This window comes from Sabethes cyaneus, chromosome 3 (assembly GCF_943734655.1).
Source record: "Sabethes cyaneus chromosome 3, idSabCyanKW18_F2, whole genome shotgun sequence".
NCBI lineage: Eukaryota > Metazoa > Arthropoda > Insecta > Diptera > Culicidae > Sabethes > Sabethes cyaneus.
Window position 1 is genome coordinate 233,149,232 of NC_071355.1, and position 11,772 is coordinate 233,161,003.

The 11,772-nt window shown below is 41.4% G+C and overlaps 2 protein-coding genes across 2 annotated transcripts; one reads left to right on the forward strand and one right to left on the reverse strand.

Moving 5' to 3' along the window:
• The first annotated feature begins 4,993 nt into the window (after nucleotides 1-4,993).
• On the forward strand, nucleotides 4,994-6,724 carry LOC128741155 (splicing factor 45). The gene is made up of 4 exons (XM_053836759.1): nucleotides 4,994-5,176; nucleotides 5,231-5,772; nucleotides 5,833-6,139; nucleotides 6,202-6,724. The coding sequence occupies exons 1-4, from the start codon at nucleotides 5,030-5,032 to the stop codon at nucleotides 6,469-6,471; spliced, it is 1,266 nt and encodes a 421-aa protein (XP_053692734.1). The 5' UTR covers nucleotides 4,994-5,029; the 3' UTR covers nucleotides 6,472-6,724.
• On the reverse strand, nucleotides 6,592-11,624 carry LOC128741154 (E3 ubiquitin-protein ligase RNF123). Its single transcript, XM_053836758.1, has 11 exons — nucleotides 11,473-11,624; nucleotides 11,185-11,413; nucleotides 9,926-11,116; nucleotides 9,563-9,866; nucleotides 9,414-9,504; nucleotides 8,993-9,356; nucleotides 8,167-8,934; nucleotides 7,915-8,103; nucleotides 7,390-7,861; nucleotides 7,156-7,333; nucleotides 6,592-7,099 (listed from the first exon to the last, which is right to left on the reverse strand). Exons 1-11 carry the CDS (start codon nucleotides 11,562-11,564, stop codon nucleotides 6,877-6,879), a joined length of 4,101 nt encoding a protein of 1,366 aa, XP_053692733.1. The 5' UTR covers nucleotides 11,565-11,624; the 3' UTR covers nucleotides 6,592-6,876.
• Nucleotides 11,625-11,772: the final 148 nt, after the last annotated feature.

Consider the following 11,772-nt stretch of genomic DNA (forward strand, 5'->3'; position numbering starts at 1 on the left):
AATATCAATAAAGCAATGAATTTAAACGCTCAGAACCTATTTTCGGGTGAGCAGTGGTTGGAGAATTCGTGAAAAAAGTCATCATTTGAATCGATGAACATCCCTCATGAACACACACTATTCGCCTGCCTCGCCGATAATGCACGCATCAGCTTTGAATTTTATCACGAACAAAACCTCAATGTGAACATCAGAATTCGTTCAAAAATTGAATATTGAACATTGAGTGTGTTCGATTTATCGAATATAGAATGCCCGGGGACGCCGGAAAGTATTCAAAATAATATTACCACGAAAAGGGAATAGTTTAAAGTAGTGTTAGTGGCTTTATACCTAAGTAATAACACAAGTATAGCAGCTAATTTACAACGCAAAAAATAAGACCAATTTAATTTCATTTTTGTGTTTTCCTAAAGAACTACCAGCCGAAAACTTGCATGAGTTACCAATACTTTTCCATTTCTGACCAATAATAACGACTGGCTGCAGTTGACAGTCCGAACTGGCTGCATTTGACGTTGGATTTTTTCCTATCTGCGAATCTCTCTCAGGTGTAAATTAGAACTCGCGTCACTTTTCATTTCGTCCAATGTAACAAATGTAAACAAATCCGGTTTATCACAACAAATTATTGTTCTTTTTAAACTCTATGTTATACAAAAACACCTGCCCAAATAGAATTATTTTGAGGTTAAAAAATTAGCATTATCAAAATGTCCAATGTGCACATTCGAATTACGGATGACTGACTGTTACTTCGGTCGTTCTCATCTGATGTCCAAAGTGCAAAAAAAATCAAAACAAACCCAATCTGTACATTGGACGTTTAGAAAGTGAAAGTTTTTTTTCGCATTATTTATGCATTTTAAGTGAAACAAGCGGCCTAATATTGAAAAATAGCCTCGAAAATAGCGTAGCACGGCAACGCACGTATTTTACAGTGATCTCGATTAATTTATGTGCAATAGCCTGGAAAAATAAAAACGTCCAAAGTACAGCATGAGATGGTTAACAGTCCAATGTAACTTTTTCCATAATAAACCAAAACTGCTTAGTTTTAATTAGATTTTTAAAATCTCCGTTAAATATTGAATGTTATTATTCATCAACCACGTTGAGTGAATGACTGAAAATTATTTCATTTTGAAACAATTTAAAGTTCAATTCAGAGAACTCAATCTCGTTTTTCTCAATATGGTGGAATTGTTACATTGGACGAAATCAAAAGTGACGCGAGAAATACTCAGAGGTGAGAGAAACGCGGAAGCAGCCATCTTGGGAGCCAATGAAGTATTCCACCACGCACACATATAATGATTTTTTGACATTAGCTGAGGCCCTCGCTGAGGCTGTTTGCAGTAGGAATAATATCAAAAACATCAAATATCAAACTCCCGGATCCTCTCCTCCACTCTTCGCTCCCCTCTCACTCCTACATAACCGATCCTCAGCTAATGTCATTCTGGTTAGTGACGAAACCGCAAATTACTTCATCGAGCAGCGAGAATTGTCAAAAAGGAGCCAATCGAACACGCATACTGTTTGCTTAAATGTTTGATTGACAAGTATTGAAATAGTCACGATATCTACTTAACAGCGATAATTCATAAATTAACCTGGGTTCGTGCTAACTCGAACCCGAAATTTATGAACGATACGGGCAGTTTGACAGATCGACCCGTAAACCGTAATGCTAGACAGTTTTAACCTGCGCTTCAAACTGAATGCTGTCAGTTAAACCGAAATGCAATCTCGGTTAATTTATGAACGCTTTGACAGCACTTCGATTAAAACTGAGTGCTAACAGTGCTAATCGACCTGAGCCAGGTTAATTTATGAATTCGCTATAAGCTATTGTCACGCATCTTGAATATTATACTCAGGCACAGTGTGTATAAAGCTATTCAGTGCACTTTACTTTGATTAAGTTGAAAAATATATCACTCTATTGCGCAAAATTGATGTAAACAAAACAGAAACAGATCATGCCCAATAGAAAATTTTGACAGATGCTGTTTTACGCATCTACCGACGAAATAGGATGCCGAAGAAATCAACCAATTAATCAACCGACTTCGTCGGATCGCGTTGGGTGGTTGTCTCCGTCACCCGACGCATTGGTATATTTAATCTGTTACCGTCGGGTAACGATTAAATCAGATGATGATCGGTTTACTCTGTACAGAATGATCTTTTGACAGCTTAGTCTGATTGATTTTTGAACAAGGCAAGTTTACTTCTAATTTACTTGTTCTTTATTTGAATAGCTAGGTAAGTATCCTTTACATAAAAAGACAACTGCATTGAATTTGTAACTTATTATCGCTATTTAAGTTGGAATATCGCACTGAAAATTATCGTGCGACTATTTTTCCTATCGGATTGTGGAGCCGCCCAACGGAGATGGAGGTTAGGTCCAGTAATAAGCTGCTCTTGACTCGGTTAATATCTTCCTTAATGGAACTCTGTCCGGATCTGCGTCGCCGTCAATGAGGCATGGAATCTAAAAGGTTCTGCGACAAGTTCATCTCCTTTGTCACGATGCGAACGGATTGGTTCTGCGGAGGAAATTGATCGATTGGCTTCATGAAGAATAAGTAGGTTAGCGAAATGAAACTACAGGAGCCAATATAAGTGTTCGTGTATGTTCCGAAGGAGAGAGAAATTTCTTCAATGAACAGCTTTTTTTCGATTCCAATTAATTACCTTCTGATTGTTACAGGTTGTGATAGCGCCGACGTCGCTCGTGCTATTTCAAGCAGTCTTCTTCGTTCAACTCGGTTTTGGGCCACTGGTCGCCAATTTCTCAGAAGTCGCAAGTTGCTTTTGAACTGGTCGAGGGTTCCCGCACGGTGGGCATCTCTGTTCCTGAGGCAGGAGGAGTTGTTGAAGAGGGCCACTTTCAGGGCATTATTAGGAGCATTTTTATTAGAATTAGGTTTGGTTCTATAGACTGTTCAATATAATGCTCAAATTGATCCACCTATTTTGTCTGTATTGATAAATTTTATGTCCCAAATAATCAACCTATTTCGTCTGGTTTCGTAGGTTACAAAATTTTCTCCATCGATTAATCCACCTATTTCGTATGATTTACGTATTTTGTCATCTGAATCCTCCACCGATTTGATCGGCTTTGGTAGGCAAGTTAACTGCATACACCAATTAATCCATCTATTTCGTCGGTATATTGACAAATTTTATCTCCCGATTAATCAACCTATTTCGTTTGGTTCCATCAGGCACCTCTATTTCATCACCCGACTAAACAGCCAATTTAGTCGGTTTTAATCGATCGATTAAAGATACCGACGAATCGCTAGATCGCCCTGTTAAACTCCCATAAGCGTCGTTGCAACAATCGGCCGATTCGTCGGGTCCAAAATCGGGCGATTCAGCCGACGCGAACCTACTAAATCGGGGAAAAAGTAGGGGGGATTTTTTATCGGGTGTTGAAAACAATCAAGTCACACTGCTACAGCATTTTGCTCCGCAGTAAGTGCTGGCAGTTTTTGTACACTGATGCCAAACCATTGGTTTTTGTTTCTGCGTATCTCTTACTCTGAATATTTCTATAGTGTAAACCTAGAGTGACTATATACAGAGTGGCGACAAGTCATCCCAAATGTATGCAATGCGGTTTTTCCAAGGTTTTTCTTTCTCTTTCCTGCATACGCGTTGGATACCCAAGTAACAACGATAGCTGAATTGCAAGAGCAATGGCTGTTTACGGGTTGGTTTAAGGCGATCAAAGCTGCATAAAGTAAGCACTTAAATGGTGTTTAAATAAACGATGGTTAAGCTACTTTAAGTTTTTCAAACCAGTTCTCTCCCATAAGCTCATAAACAAGCTTAATAGCGGATTTTTCTGCTAAACAATCTGCTTCTCAACAGCCATAAACATCAAACCGTTTTACGGCTGCTTAAAGGTGTTAAAATGTAGAGTGGAAGCTTTCATTAGGCTCACAGCTTTCAAACTACTTTAAGGCTGCTTAAAGGTGTTAAAGTGGTTTTACAAACTACTATCAAGTTTTCATTCGGCTCACAGCACACATACTGTCAGATCATAGAATTTCGCAATTCGGCTGATAGCAAAAGTTTGTCAGTTATCGACATTATCGACTGCTTCACGCTAGACGACTAGGCTTCAGGTGTAAAGATATTCTCATTGTCTGTTCTGCAGATGCAAATGGGGCGGATCATACGGTGAGTGCTTATGGATCAAAAAATGGCGGGTTCAATTCCCGGAAAAAAAGGCATGCATTTTTAATTTAGCTAGCTTACTTATACGAATTAAAGTTATTCGAAATTAAAAATATCGTGCTCGACACAATGTTCACGGCAAAATAAAAATGACGCGTTCCATTTTTTTTAAATTTAAAAATAGATTTTTTTTGGCTGCATAAAGGTTGATGAGTCGTTGATTAAGCGGCTGGTAGAGCATATTGCAAAACTATTTCTCGTTCTAAAAATAGAATTGACAGCATTGCGCAAATTGGCTATTTAAAAGCGCGCAAAAACCTCTATAAAGCTTCATCGCAGCTTCAAAAGCAGCTTTTAACAAGTCTAAAGCTTGATAAAATCACCAGATTTAGATGTTTAAGAGCTGAAAAAAGGTTTTTATTTCTAAACCTAAACCATAGTTCAGCCACAGGTTGAATAAAATCAGCTATAAAAGCGTTTGATCAGCCTGAAATTGTTACTTGGGTAGGTCGTCTGCTCGATTGGAATGACACTGACAGATAATTATCATTCCAATTTTGACATTGTCGCCACTCTGTATACAGTCACTCTATGTAAACCCTGTAAACCATATTCCGTGATAAACGTAATCCGTGCATCTGGCAACATTGCTAACAACTGACAGCATATTTTGGTAAAGTAAAAATGTACAGATTCGTACAGCATTACTGTATACCGCAAAGCAGAAACAGAAAATCAGTTTGTTTTGACGTTTCCTTCAAATTAAGTCGATTCGATTGTCTTGTTCTGCTGGTGGAACTGCGGTTTTATAAATTTTGTCTGAAAAATGGCCCTTTACGATGATTTGGACACAAAGCAAGGCCCAGATAAAGTGGCTGGTTGGTCTTCAGGCATAAAATTGCTTCAAACTCAGCTACAGGTGAAGAAAGCAACGCAACCGATTATCCCCGTAAAGAACACAATACGTAAACCTGTAAGTAATTTTACAAATTTTTTCGGGCCAATGTTGATTTTTGTTTCAATTTAGGTCCTGACACCGGTGGTAAATTTAAAAGCCAAAAAAGAAACTGTTGATCTATTCGGACACCCATTACTTAGCCAGTCCTCTGGGGAAAATAAAAACAAACCTGTTACTATTACTACCAAGTCGGTTATTCCAAGCGCAAGTGGATCCGGTTCCTCCGATGCCTACAGTTGGGACGTAGTCGATGAGTATGATCCACTATGGCCAAACGAATACGAGAAGTTGGCGAAAGATCGGAAGCCCAAAGAGCAGGTCGTAAAGGCTCAGCAAAACAACTATGGCAGAAACCGTCGCGAGTATAAACGGGGTTTGAATTTAAACAAAATGAACTCCGGCGGGGGTGGTGGTGGCGGCAGCAGTGGTGGGGGTGGCGGACATGGTGGCGATGGTGGTCCAAGTGCTAAGAAAAGTGGCTTCGCTGGCCGACCGGTTTCGGATGACGAGGAAGAGTTCCAGCCATCCGGCCAACAAAGGGTCAGTGGTGCCGCTATTGCTCCACCAGCGTCGCTGCAGGAATCGATTGCTCAAATTCCGGATGGGTCTAAGTGAGTATCGCTGAAACAAACACGCGAAGAGTGCGTTTAATATTTTTGATTGACTTACAGGATGTCACAACTTACGGCCTATGGTGGTAGTTCGGTAGCCGCCAAGATTATGGCAAAATATGGCTTTAAAGACGGCCAAGGATTGGGCAAACAGGAGCAGGGCATGTCGATGGCTTTACAGGTTGAAAAAACTTCTAAGCGAGGAGGCCGTATAGTTCACGAGAAGGATATTCCAGCGTTTCCGCCGGAGACAGCTGCTACTCCACCGCATGCGGCCGTTGCGCCGGAGACGGCAACCAATTCGGTTGCCAATGAACCTACGATTACGGAGATTATGAAGTCGCCCAGTAAAGTGGTTTTGCTTAGAGTAGGATTTTTATACAATTTATTGGGTGTTTCAATGACTTTTATGATTATTTTCATCTGCAGAATATGGTCGGGCCTGGAGATGTTGATGACGAGTTGGAGCCGGAGGTAAAGGATGAATGTAACACCAAGTACGGTGATGTCGTAACGGTGGTTATTCACGAAGTTCCGAACGTTGTGCCCGAGGAAGCGGTGCGTATATTTGTCGAGTTCAAGCGATTGGAAAGTGCTATCAAGGCGGTGGTTGATCTTAATGGTCGTTTCTTTGGTGGACGCCAAGTGCGTGCTGGTTTCTACAATCAGGAAAAGTTCGACAACATGGAGCTACTGTAATTTGTCCGAGCATGGGTTTTCGGATATAAGTATTTAAGAGTGGTGTTTTATCGGAAAAAAATAAAAGTTTACAGACAGGCAGACAGAAAAAAGGCGGTAAGCATATATTATTATCTTCAAAAATGTCTTTTGCGTAGTGATTATTACTGACTAACCTGCAAATTAAATTTGATTTAATTAATTAAGAGGTAATGTGTCGAACACATTCAGTAACAGTCCTCTCACTCGTCATAGTGTTCCACAAGAAACGAACATTCATGATTTTATAAAACACTAAGAGATATGAGCAATATAAAGCGATAGTTTCACCATTTAATTTTTGTGAGCAAGGCATTTGACTAGAATTTTATGACGGTGCGTTAAATCACTGCTTCTTTGCAATAGAAATAAAGTGTAAAAATTTGACTAGATATTCTCGGTGCGGAATCCTCCACTTGGACCGTCACCTTCATCAATGGAGGCAATTTGATTGGATGAGCTGTTACTTGCAACTTGTGGCAGTGAGGAATCATTGATTGGAACATTGTTTTCGTAAATTACCATTCCATCCGAGCGGCTTACCTTGGCGATTGGTATTTTGCAGTAAAAGCAAAGCTTGTTATTCATCAGGTGTTGAATAATACAATTTCTGGAAACGATTTTTGAAATATTAGGATGTTAGGAAGTATCAATGAAACAACTTACTCGCAAGATTGATGTTGACAGGGTTCAAATAAAGCTGAATTTTGTTTAGCGTAGCATATGGGACACAATGAATCCTCAGACAGGACGGTGATCTCCGACAACAACGTTTGCCTAAGTTGAAGAATCTCAATTAGGCGTCGAACCTGATCCAACTCCTCCTGACTTACGTGGTTTGGATCTGCAAACAAAAATTATTAAATACTTCACAAAAAAACGGATAAAAATAGTTGTTACAATCTGCCATATTAAACTTGATGATTGGAGGATCTGGTACGATCTCTTTAACGCCGATAATTGCCCGAAATGGGGACGGCACTCGCACCTCATTTGTCAGTGGGTCAATGTGAGCTCTCATTTTTGGATCGAAATTGCCTCTCGGTGTGCTTTCGTGGCTTGTAGCGGCTATCGGTGTCTTAATTTCCCCCAAAGCAAACTCCAAACTAGTGATGTGAAAGCTGGTATCCGTCAACAGATGCTTGCTGACTCTTGGGATCTTTGTAACGCTGATATCTACAATGCTAGAACTGCTACAACATCCATCGCCACCATCACTCAGTTCGTTTTTCATCAATGCCAGCAAGATCCCGATTGCCGAACTGATAATGGCAAAATGAGTAACATTGCTCAAGTCCGGTAAGCAGAGGTCCATCACATGTTGAAAGCAACCGGGAGGAACAGTAACACGAGAAAGCACTTGGATGGCCAGCTAAAATAGCAACATTCAACAGTACAAACGTTAATCCTGTTAATCAGACTTACCTGACAAATGCGTCCTAAGATAATTTCACTGTTAGCTCTCGAGGCATCTTGTAGTAATCCGGGCGTAATTGTAACTATCATTTCTAGTGCTCGCATCAACGAAACAGTTAGTTCGAAGCACATAGAACATATCTTCAGCTGCTTAGTCTCAATGGCATTGTGCTCATCACGCTGAGCAACGTTTTGTATCTAAAAATCACAATCAAACCATCAATTTAAGTGATGCGTGTTAATTCCCTGCAATTAATTTACATCTTGTAGAATGTGTATAAACTCGGAAAACGCCCAATTCAACTGCGATAGGACAGAGTTTAGAAAGGTCATACAGTACGGTTCATCCTTGCAGAGCATGTCACTAATCATTTGTTGGAAATGTCTTGAGGGACAGGCTGGAGCAACCAGATGCAGCAATCCGGTGTGTGTTCCGTTCTTTGCTCTGCTGCGATAAAGCCCTAAGGAACGTCTTGGCTCATTACCTGCCTGCCACACACACGGTGGCCTGGATTCACGATACGCAAAGCCATCTCCTAACCAAAACCGGAGCAATAACCAGTTGCTCTGGCCCCAGGCACGATTCTCGTATGGACGCAGTAAGGCTCTGACAAATGCTTGCTGGCTCTTAGGTGAAGCCAGTTCTAGAGAGCGGATGCCGGCTTGGTGGCATGTCAGGGATCCGAGAGCTTGGATAAGAGCGTCCTTGCAAGACGCAAGGATCACCCGGGCATCAGCAAGGTGCGAAGCTAGAAATTCTGCTGCAGAGTTGATAAGCTGGCTGTCAGCCGACAGGTCATGCTGAAGAGCAGTATCATGAAAGCTGAAATCCAGAATCGTATCCAGCAAGACCGGAATAACGTTAACGTAGGTTTCCGGTAGGAACGAGAACAGAACATCCTCGTGGCTAAATCGCTGCAGTGTTTCGAAAATTATTCCCATCAACCAACAAAGCAAATTTCGACGGTGACTTCCAAGAGCCACCGAACGGTACCAGGCTTGCTTGCGCGCTAGCTCCATCGAGCGTTTCTGAAAATTTAAAACAAATCAACTATTTTATAAGGTTTAGCCGCAGTTCAATTCTCACCGCAAAAATGCTTTTTCTTTGGCCAAAACGTGTGTCCAGTTCATGAACAAGCTCCTCGTGAGTTTTACTGAATTTAGAATCACTCGACCGTTTCAACTCATCCAGATTGTGCACCACATCATCGCAGTTGGTCTTCGTTTCCAGTAATATATCCGAAAGGTGACTAATGTTATCCCTCAAATCAGCAATCATCACTACGTACTTATGGGCCACAGAATAATAGAAAATCACTGCACAATCTAACAAATCGCAGATAGACATCCGATCATCGAGATTTACATGACCGCCAGTTGATGCCCCTCCAGTGGTGGCTCCAGGTTGGTTCGGTCCCTGCGAAGGTTCCCTTTGAAGTTCCGAAGTGACACTAAAACAAAGTTAATTAGCAAATAGCTCAGTTGTTTAAAACAATCGTCCTAGTTACTTTGTTGCAGCTCTCGAAACAATCGAATATGTTGAATTTGGTCCACCGGCTACCAGAAAAATAGCGGAATCAAGAAAGGCATTGAAGGCCGCTATAAAGAAGAAGATAATGGCTAAAGCTTTCTATTCTAAAACCTAATTTGGACATACCGATTTCGTTACGCAGATCCGATTGCTGATCAACAGCCGCTAGGCTGGGATGATCTTCGCCCAACCGATCCACCAATTGCGTGCGGAAATGTCTCCGCAGGTAGGAAAGTACTCCACCAATACGATCGATATTCGTGTAACGAAAACTTCCATCATAAAAGTAGCGATAGTCGATAAACGGTGGAACGGTGCTATCTGAGCTTTTCGATGCCAACTCTTCAGTCCATAGAGTTCGTGCAACATCCAGTAAAGCACATAGGAACGATAGCCCAATTGCCGGTTGAGTAGAAGAAGAGAAAAGACCCTGCAAATTACTGGAAACCTAAGCACAAGATCATCGTAAAAAGCAACCGCTCAACTCACCCTCATTTCGGCATTGTTATCCATCACAAATTTGCGCAATTTGGTGACAAAAATTTGCCGACTAGAGGGGGAACCTGCATCTCGACCGTCGGAGTTGTTGAGCAAGATTAGGATCAGATTTTTCTGCAACGTGTACAGCACGCTTGTATGCGTTCGAAGTCGATCACAAGCGGCCAAATAGAGCTCCCGTGGACCACCCAGACCCTCCGTCCATATGGTGTCGTCTGGCAGAAGCTGCTCCAACGTTGACTCATCTGGTGGCTTAATATAGAGGAACAAGGGCAAGCAATTCTTTTTGAATAACTTACACTCCAGCAGATATTTGCGTGTTTGTGGGTGCTGGCATATGCAGGTTAGAATGACAATAATTTTCCTCTGCTTCTCGTACTCTAAATCGACGGGAGTCTCCTTATAGGTATTAGCTAGAAAGTTGAGCAACTTTTTGAGAAAAAGTTTTATCTCTTCCGGCTCCAAATAAGTCCAAAGCAGAGTGAGGAATGTTCCGAGGGTGCTTTCCGGCGAGCCCGGTTGGGTGGGAGGGTTATTTTTGGAATTACTACGTAAAACGCACATCCCTTTCATATACTTAAACACTTTGTCTTCAACTACGTAAGAATTTGCCAGCAACGGGGCAATGTTTTCAATCAACATTGAGGCAATTAACATGTACATGGATTCAAAGGATAGCGACGTTGTACGGGATGAAGATGCATCCAAATCTTTTTGAGAATGACGAGAAATGATTCCTGCAAGGTTTACCAGATACTGTAAGAGACAATCTGCTTGAAAAAGAAACACAGTCGGTGGTTCTTGAAGACATCGGTAGCCTTTCACGGGATGCTTTAGTGGTGAACCACCAAAATTGGCAGTGAGACTGTCATTGAATGCTAACGAAACTGCTGGATATAATGCTAATCCAGGACCTCTTTCGATATCTTTGAATGCCTCTCCTAGAGCTGCTCCATTTCGATAATATTCAATTTTTCCTTCGTCCATATCAACGCACACACCGAATATATCCCCGGAACGCCAAAAAGGGCCATACTTTTGCGTGTGAACATGCCATATTCGTTGTTTGCTACCGTCCAACCCGTAACTGTACCGAGTATCACCAACTCCCGTGTCTTGCGTGAACTTGCAGTGGGCGGAACACCACCCAATTTGCATCACACCTTTTGAGCGCAATTGAACCTAACAATGCAAATTAAAATTAATTGGTGGCTCCACCCTGACTAGACAACTCCCACTCCCCGTTTTACCTCATACATCCAACGACCGGAAAAGACGCAGCAATTGGCCTTAACAGTTGAAAAAGCATTCTGTGATTGCAACGTTAATTTGTCTTTCGATACTAATATTGTACTATCCTCGGTCACATCGAAGATAGCACGCTTCGGTCCAAGACGTCCTTCCGTCACTTCGTTCTCTTCCGTTAAGCTATGGCTCTGCAGCTTATTTTCCAACCATCTTTCAATTTCCACCAGGCAGCTAAGAAACGAAAATACTGAACGATTTCTTCTTTCTATATGTAACACCATTAAACTTACCCCGAAAGCAGCGACGAGCTGTCCTTGCTGGAACCCTGCGACACGGGACAACTCCCACCGAATATGTTGCTAACGATAGTGGCGAAGTCCATCTCGCAAACTGAGGCGGCCAGGAATTCCGAACAATTATTATTACATTTTAATCCACACTCGAGCATCAATTAATTCAATTTGTCAAAAAATCGCACACTACACACACAACACGCTCTGTCTTTCACTTCTCAAGGGTCATTGATGTTATGGTAATGAAACTAAAATTAAAAAGAGCAAAAAATGCTATGCGATTCTTATGTATTCTTC